Source organism: Salmo salar, chromosome 02, assembly GCF_965601325.2.
Source record: "Salmo salar chromosome 02, fSalSal1, whole genome shotgun sequence".
NCBI lineage: Eukaryota > Metazoa > Chordata > Actinopteri > Salmoniformes > Salmonidae > Salmo > Salmo salar.
In genome coordinates this window covers 39,551,082-39,560,269 of record NC_138292.1, presented here as the reverse complement: position 1 = coordinate 39,560,269, position 9,188 = coordinate 39,551,082, and the positions used below count along the sequence as shown (strand labels likewise).

General features: G+C 42.3%; 1 protein-coding gene across 5 annotated transcripts in view; it reads right to left on the bottom strand.

Annotated features, from left to right (window-relative positions):
• Nucleotides 1-495: 495 nt before the first annotated feature.
• LOC106582686 (upstream stimulatory factor 2) overlaps nucleotides 496-9,188 on the bottom strand; it is a 30,230-nt gene continuing 21,537 nt past the window's right edge. For 3 of the 5 annotated variants that reach the window (XM_014166030.3, XM_014166021.3, XM_014166003.3), the window contains 4 exons: nucleotides 8,055-8,113; nucleotides 4,894-4,988; nucleotides 4,387-4,515; nucleotides 496-3,717 (listed from right to left, as the gene is read on the bottom strand). In XM_014166030.3, the coding sequence (XP_014021505.1) occupies nucleotides 3,628-3,717; nucleotides 4,387-4,515; nucleotides 4,894-4,988; nucleotides 8,055-8,113 (373 nt within the window). In that variant the 3' untranslated portion in view covers nucleotides 496-3,627. Of the gene's footprint in view, nucleotides 3,718-4,386; nucleotides 4,516-4,881; nucleotides 4,989-8,054; nucleotides 8,114-9,188 lie in introns of all 5 variants that reach the window. The other 2 variants (XM_014166012.3, XM_014165986.3) reach the window with 1 other exon arrangement.

Here is a 9,188-nt window from a genome sequence, read left to right as displayed (position 1 = left end):
GTCCATCGACACAGAATGAAACACACACGTGTGGATGTGACACCACACACCTGCTGCAGAACATAGTTCAATAAAAGGATCATCTTATTACCAGATTCATGTATTTATTTCAGAAAAACAAAATGAGCAACCATCTGTTGCAGCTTATAATGAGGACGGCTCTTTCTAACTTTACCGTTATCATTATTCATAGCCGGGGCCCAGATCGGTTTGTGCTTGTCTACTCCATTGCTGTCAGTGTCAAACATGTTTGCTTTGGCCTGACAATTCCAAAAGGAGTTGGCAAGAACAGAAACAGACTTGCATCCAGGCTTCATTATTCACCCATGTGCCTTCAATGTCTTATTAACCATCATTAATTCTATTCAACCTTTGTTATTAATATACCATTTTAGTAAGCATGCCTTTACCCTTATGATCTTGATTTTAATCCAAAGTAAATTCATAATTATGAATACATTAGTAGGGGAAAAGATAATGAGCCAGAACACATGCTGACAAGGTTATTATCAAGTCAATTATTTATTTTTTCTGTCCATTTTACTTAGAAAAGTCTTATAATCTAACCTGAGAACAGCACATCTGCTACAGGCTGGTAAATTTTGTGTTTGCCATTTCAAAAAAGAAAACAAACAAAATGAACTACAGCCAACAATTTCCTTCCGCTACCTTATTATTTTCACCATAATTGACAGTGCTCACTTCCCACTAGATGTGTAGAATTCGACATCATCAGTCAACTTCGGCTATATTCAGCTGAAGAGCAACAGTTCTAAGAGACAGTTTCGAGCAAAACAGGGTAACAATTTTATTTTGCACTTACAAAGCAAAAGCAAAAGGAGAGCTTGTCGAGGTGGAATCATTGAGTATACATGACTTTTCACAGGGTTGAGTATTAGTGCTGCTTTGCTGATTCCGGAGCCAGACAGTACAGGTCTAAAACTCCCTGATTAGGGACTAAAACACAAATGTACCTATTCCCATTCCCCAATTTCAGAAGAAAATACATGACGCAAATCCAGTCATCAATAACATTGGTATTATCATCAACTTGCCTGTTTGCACGTTGAAAGCATTTCAACTTGGTTATTGTCCTAGATGACTGAAAGAGTGTCTGAGATTAAATGTTTTCCTAAGTCTTTATTAGCAACCATTACTGTTTGCAAGGAGAGGAAATTCAGAGCAGATACGAAGTGCAAGGACGGGAAGTTTCTCTGTTCTTGGTTTATATCTTGAGCTGGTTCATTTATTCTCTCCAGAGAGTCTTTTTCCTTGGGTGCATTAAGCTCCATTTGATGCGTTGGTTACAAAAATAAAAGCCAAAACACTAGACATGATACTTGTGGTTATTCTTACACATATCAAGACACAGAAACATCATACACACATTTGCAAAAAAACATCCAGACTTCTGTAGCCGCTAAATTTAGCTTAGCAGTGAACTCAATGCGCTTTCTCAAGAGTGAGTTTAACGTGACACAATGTTGAAATTAAAAACTCAGCAGTGTCTGAAATGGCACCCTATCCCCTACATAAATCACTACATAATAGGGTGCCATTTTGGATACAGCCTGTGATGTTCCACCCAGAATCACTTACATTTGCACTCACTTCATATGTCAGGTGACATTTTAAGAGCTCACCTTTCAGAGGCCGTACCAGTGGTCTATCAAATCTAACCCGGCCACAGTCTCAAACCAGCCTTAAAGATTGTGTATTAAATTGCATAATTGTAGAAAAGGGCCAAAAGTACAGTAAATGAATTATTGATTACCATTTAAATTTCCCACTAACGCCAGTGGCCATTGGCTTTACTTCAACATGAAACATTTATATAATGTTGCATGGATGCTATTTTAAAAACAGGTCTGTTAATGCAAGCACTGTAAACTGTGATATTGGGCAAAGCACAGCTATTCCTCCGGGTACACCAAAATTGCATCCTTGAGCTAGTGAGCTCAAAGTATTGGGACATCAACACATTTCTTGTTGTTTTGGCTCTGTACTCCAGCACTTTGGATTTGGAATGAGAAGATGACTGAGGTTAGAATATAGACTGTCAGCTTTCATTTGAGGGGATTGTCATCCATATCGGGTGCTGTTTAGAAAGCACTTTTTGTACATAGTAAGCCCCCCCAACCCCTCCCCCCCTCTGGTTTTATGGGACCAAAAGTATTGTGACAAATTCATGTATGTATATTAAAGTACTCAAAAGGTTTAGTATTTGGTCCCATATTCCTAGCACGCAGTGATTACATCAAGCTTGTGCCTATTCAAACTAGTTGGATGCGTTTGCTGTTTGTTTGGTTGCGTTTGATGATTACGGATAGTCCTGAATGAATCGTGATAAATGATGAGTGAGAAAGTTAGAGGCATAAACATCATAACAACACCCCCCCCCCCAATGCTAACCTCCCATTATTGTAATGGAGAGGTTAGCATGTCTTGGAGGTATGATATCTGTGCGTCGAACTTTCACTCATTATTCACGACTCATTCAGGACTATCCGTAATCATGGTAGCATCCATATTAAAATGTAGAAGTGTTTAGAAACTAATTTACAATAAAAGTGGCTCCAAAATGTCAATGCATTATTTACCATTGATTTCTATTGGGCACAAAATTATCTGAAACAAACAGCAAATGCATCCAACAAGTTCGTAGAGTCACAAGCTTTCTGTAATCATTGCGTGCTAGGAATATGGGACGAAATACTTAACTTTTGACTACTTTAATACACATGAATACATCCAAATACTTTTGGTCCCTTAAAAAGGGGGGGACAATGTACAAGAAGTACTGCAATTTCTAAAACGCTTCACCCGATATGGATGAAAATACACCAAAACTAAAGCTGACAGTGTGCACTTGAACCTCAGTCATTGTATCATTTCAAAGTGCTGGGGAACAGAGCCAAAACAATGTCGTGTCCCAATACTTTGAGCTCACTGTATATCGGTGTCACTTTTGAAAACACCTAATAATATTGCCAACTATCAAGGCATTGTTTCACCTAGTTCTGCAATGCAGTGGTTTATTTGTATCGTGTTTCTGTTCTACTGGCTGGTAGCCTACCACTCACTCATACATCATCTATTCCTCTAGGATACATGGGATTTCCTAAATGAGTCTTTCTGGGAATATTTTTAACAATACACAAACTAATAAATTAAAACCGCTAACGTAACAAAAATGGTAATATGAACCTCAACCACAAATACAGACTAAAATAAAATATGACTGAAGAGAATGGGAAAACAACTCAATAACAAAATATCCAACGTCAACGGAGGGAGGAGTTGTGCAGAGGGTTTCTCTGGGCTAGTAGAGGGTTTCTCTGCTGGTTGTGACTGGTTCTCTCTCTGAGACATGTCTATTGTCTACATGGTGGCTTCTTTTGTCATTTCGACTGATCTTGGATCAGTCAAGTGCAGCCGACAAAGCAGCAGGAGCCTGCCAAGAGTCTCGGATACAGCCTCAAAGACAAGGCCAGGGAAGACTGTCTGCGACTGAAAAACAGTGATTCGTCAGTAGCTCGTTCATTTTGTTCTGTTCCTACGTGTCGTCCCCAGTCTGCCTCGTTCTCCTCTTCCTTCTACCCATCCTGCTCTCCCAGTCTCCCTCGTTCATTGTGGCGGCGTCTCGCCCACGCTCTCGATGCCGTGCTGCTGGAGTTGCGCTCGGAGAAGGGCATTCTCATTCTTCAGCTCCTCGATCTGAGACAAACAACAACAATGTCCGCCAACGAAAAACAACGGGTGTCCTCAATGTAATCAATGAACTAGCAGCAACTTAACAAAATACGTCAACTTCTAGGCCTCACTTGTTCTTTCAATGATTGAAGAACTAGACAGAAACGTCTGTTGTATACACTTTTCAACAAATGTTTTGGACAATCCTGGCCATAACATCCATCTGTTTTAAATCTCAAGGTAAGTGTACTATCATCCCAGCTTCTCCTCTGGGCTATCACACACTCACTGCCTCTCTATCCCCCACAGGACTGGAGACTGTTCACTTCTGAGCATTAGAATGAGGACATGAAGAACGGTGCTTTGGGATTCAATAAGGAATGAAAGGCAAAACACTCCATACAATTCTATGCTATAACTTCATTTTGAAGTAAAAATGGCACTTCGGTCGTCAGACGTAAAATGAACGTTAAATGTGATCAAACGCCTCCATTTGTTTGAACATCAACCTTTTCTGTCCGCAGGCATGTGATGCTATGTGATAGCCTGGTCCCAACTCTGTTTGTGCAGTCTTGCCAACTCCAATGATGTGCCTGAAAATGACCATAGAAGTTGGCAAGATGGCACAAACCGATCCGGGTCCAGGCTAGGCCTCCGATTCTTTGTGGTAGCGTTCTTTCTAGGCTGTTTTACCTGCTGTCTGCAGAGCTCGTTGTCCAGCTGTACTCTCTCCACCTCTTTGACACCGTCCAGGAGCCTCTGGTTATTCTGACGGAGCTCTCGGATGTAGTCACACGCCTTAGACAGGATGCCCCCTTTACTCTGGGGGAAGGAGAAAGGAGTTCATTAAGACCTCTTGCCGTGTGGATGACAGGAAGAGTAACCGATGCTTTCGCAACAGCTATTGGGGATCCTAATAGAATACCAATACTCGTACATGCACACACACCTAAATAAATGCAAACACCCCCCCACATCCACACAATTGATTCCAATATTTTCCCTAAGCCTAACCTTAACCACTAAGCTTAATATAGCCTTCATACAAGGGAGGACCGGCAATATGTCCTCACTTCTCTGAATTTAAGTTGGTTTACCATTCTTGTGAGGACTTCTGGTACTCACAAGTATATTAAAATGTGCACACACACACACACACACACGACAAAGCTGCTGAGAGTGCCTTACAGAGTGACTTACAGCCCCCGTCTTGGTGCTGTCTATGTTGCAGTCGGGGATGATTTTGGAGAGCGTGACGATCCAATTGTTGATCTTGTCTCTCCGCCGCCTCTCAACTGTTGAGACACACAGAACAGGTTCAGAGAAAGAGGTGAACAATAGGGATACATGCAGAGAGTGGTTAGGGTCTACATGGGTATTTTTCTCTGTATGCCTTGAATAGTCACTTAGCTAGACATGTGACATTGTGGGAACATCTGACAGTTCAACAGTAGCCTCTAGTGGTTGGTTGATATACAAAATTTAATTCCCTAAAAGTGCCTCTGGGATAGAATTAGAAAAAATATCTATTGTCCACTTAATGTGGCTTTGGCTTGAAAGATAAAAAAAAAATCACAAGGTGCAGCTAATTTAAAAAATAAATTCAACAAGATATTGTATACACTACATGGCCAAAAGTATGTGGACTACCATTCAAATAAGTAGATTCAACTTTTTCAACCACACCGTTGCTGACAGGTGTATAAAATCGGGCACAAAGCCATGCAATCTCCATGGACAAGCATTGGCAGTAGAACGGCCCATACTAAAGAGCTCAGTGACTTTCGACGTGGCACCGTCATAGGATGCCACCTTTCCAACAAGTCAGTTCGTCAAATTTCTGGCCTGCTAGAGCTTCCCTGGTCAACTGTAAGTGCTGTTATTGTGAATAGGAAACGTCTAGGAGCAACAGCAGCTCAGCCGCGAAGTGGTAGGCCACAGAAGCACACAGAACGAGACCGCCAAGTGCTGAAGCGTGTAAAAATTGTATGTCATCAGTTGCAACACTCACTACAGAGTTCCAAACTGCCTCTGGAAACAATGTCAGCACAAGAACTGTTCGTCGGGAGTTTCATGAAATGGGTTTCCATGGCCGAGCAGCCGCACACAAGCCTAAGATCACCATGCGCAATGCCAAGCATCGGCTGGAGTGGTGGAAAGCTCACAGCCATTGGACTCTGGAGCAGTGGAAACGCATTCTCTGGAGAGATGAATCACGCTTCACCATCTGGCAATTCGACGGACTAATCTGGGTTTGGCGGAAGCCAGGAGAACGCTACCTGCCCGAATGCATAGTGCCAACCTTAAGTTTGGTGGAGGAGGAATAATGGTCTGGGCCTGTTTTTCTTGGTTTGGGCTAGGCCCCTTAGTTCCAGTGAATGGAAATCTTAACGCTACAGCATAAAATTACATTTGTGGCAACAATTTGGGGAAGGTCCTTTCCTGTTTTAGCATGACAATGTTCCCGTGCACAATGCAAAGTCCATACAGAAGTGGTTTGTCAAGATCAGTGTGGAAGAACTTGACTAGCCTGCACAGAGCCCTGACCTCAACCCCACCTAATACCTTTGGGATGAATTGGAACGCCGACTGTGAGCCAGGCCTAGTCGCCCAACATCACTAATGCTCGTGGCTGAATGGAAGTCAGTCCCCGCAGCAATGTTCCAACATCTAGTGGAAAGCCTTACCAGAAGAGTGGATGCTGTTATAGCAGCAAAGAGGGGGACTAACTCCATATTAATTTCCATGACTTTAGAATGAGTCCATATATTTTTTCCATGTAGTGTATCTTGGAATGCAGAAGTAAAGCACAGAGTTGCATGGTTAAGATACACTACCGTTCAAAAGTTCGGGGTCACTTTTGATCGGAAATACAGTGTAGACATTGTTAATGTTGTAAATGACTATTGTAGCTGGAAACGGCAGATTTTTAAAGGAATATCTACATAGGCGTACAGAGGCCCATTACCAGCAACCATCACTCCTGTGTTCCAATGGCACATTGTGCTAGCTAATCCAAGTTTATCATTTTAAAAAGGCTAATTGATCATTAGAAAACCCTTTTTGCAATTATGTTAGCACAGCTGAAAATGTTTGCCCTGATTAAAGAAGCAATAAAACTGGCCTTATTCAGACAAGTTGAGTATCTGGAGCATCAGCATTTGTAGGTTTGATTACAGGCTTAAAATGGACAACAACAAAGTACTTTCTTCTGAAACTCATCAGTCTATTCTTGTTCTGAGAAATGAAGGCTCTTTCATGCCAGAAAATGCCAAGAAATTGAAGATCTCGTACAACGCTGTGTACTACTCCCTTCACAGAACAGCGCGAAATGCACAACTAAGCAAGAGGACAGTACATTAGAATGTCTAGTTAGAGAAATAGATGCCTCACAAGTCCTCAACTGGCAGCTTCATTAAACAGTACCCGTAAAACACCAGTCAACGTCAACAGTGAAGAGGCGACTCTGGGATGCTGGCCTTCGAGACAGAGTTGCAAAGAAAAAGCCATATCTCAGACTGGCCAATAATCTTTTATTTTTAAGATGGGCAAAAGAACAGAGGAAGATTGGGGGGAAAAAAGTGTTATGGACAGATGAATCTAAGTTTGAGGTGTTCGGATCACAAAGAAAAACATTTGTGAGACGCAGAAAAAATGAAACGATGCTGGAGGAGTGCTTGACACTATCTGTCAAGCACGGAGGCAATGTGATGGTCTGGGGGTGCTTTGGTGGTGGTAAAGTGGGAGGTTTGAAGAAGAAGGCTATCACTCCATTTTGCAACGCCATGCCATGTGGACAACACTTAATTGGAGCCAATTTCCTCCTACAACAGGACAATGACCCAAAGCACAGCTCCAAACTATGTAAGAACAATTTAGGGAAGAAGCAGTCAGCTGGTATTCTGTCTAATGGAATGGCCAGCACAGTCACCGGATCTCAACCCTATTGAGCTGTTGTGGAAGCAGCTTGACCGTATGGTACGTAAGAAGTGCCCATCAAGCCAGTCCAACTTGTGGGAAGTGCTTCAGGAAGCATGGGGTGAAATGTCTTCCGATTACCTCAACAAATTGACAACTAGAATGCCAAAGGTCTGCAAGGCTGTAATTGCTGCAAATGGAGGATTATTTGACGAAAGTTGGAAGGCACAATTATTATTTCAATTAAAAATCATTATTTATAACCTTGTCAACGTCTTGACTATATTTCCTATTCGTTATGCAACTCATTTCATGTATGTTTTCATGGAAAACAAGGACATTTCTAAGTGACACCAAACTTTTGAACGGTAGTGTATATTGGCTCTGAGAGAACATTGAATCGGGGAGGATTGTGGGTGACTTAGGCCCTTCCCTTTGCTCACCTTCATTGTGTTGAGCTCTCCTCCTTTCATCTCTGGGTGTCCGTGGGCCATCCATTTTCCTACAGACAAAAATAAATAGAACATTTCACCCATCTTCAAAACCTGGGAGTCCTCAGTCCACCTCCATACAAACAGGTGCAAACAGCTAGTTAAATGTTTCTAACTCTTCAGACCAAAATAAAAAATCTTCAGACTACAGCGCACCACGCAACTAATCCAGTGAAGGAATCCCCCACCAGAACCACTATCTCAAAGCACCTGACCCTTTTACAATTACACACCACTCAGGCAGCAGAGCCGTACTCTTCAGGGGGGCCGCCCTGCACCGCCTTGGGCAGCCGTGCTGATCTGAAGCAGCTGTATGGGGCAGCATGTGAGGTAATAACACCACCTTGGTGCTGACAGCGAGACGCAGTGACTGGAATTACTGTATTACTGACTGTCTGACGACCATCTGGACAGGCAGATTTCTTGGAGGTGTCTGAGGTGTACGTGTCCTTCCCTGCTATACCCCGGAGACAGTCTAAGGCGCGGGCTTCATTATAATCCTAAATTGCGATGTTGTCGCATTGGTGTCCAGAGTATGGCTAATGACAACTGTTTTTCCTATATGTGTCTTCCCCGTGGTATTCTTTAATGAAGTTCCCCATACATGACAGCCAGATGAGCTCATGAAGGCACTGGGGACGAGATGCGCAGGGCCGTGACAGTAAACTAATACAATTCGACAGCACTTACTTTGACAACGCTTTAATCCGTCTAATGAATTGTGTCATAAATTAAACCAAAATGGCTGGTGTTCACACAGTGCCCTTACCTTTTTCGCATCTAATGAGTAAAAGCAATTAAAAGCAAGCTAAAACAAAGGGGGCTGTTTTTACTTTAACCTAGCTATTCAAGGTCTTACAGAACTGAACAGAAACACATTGCAATACTGCATCAGGACTACCATCAAAGAGTACATACACACTTTCCAATGCTAAATGTAGCTCAATCACATCAAGGGTCTAACATAATCACCAGGGAATTGTACTAAAGGGAATGAAGGGGGAATAGGGAGCTGGTATGATTGTTCTTTCTTCTTTGTGGTATATGATCTAGGCCTAATTTGATTGGTTTATTGGTTGCAGGGGG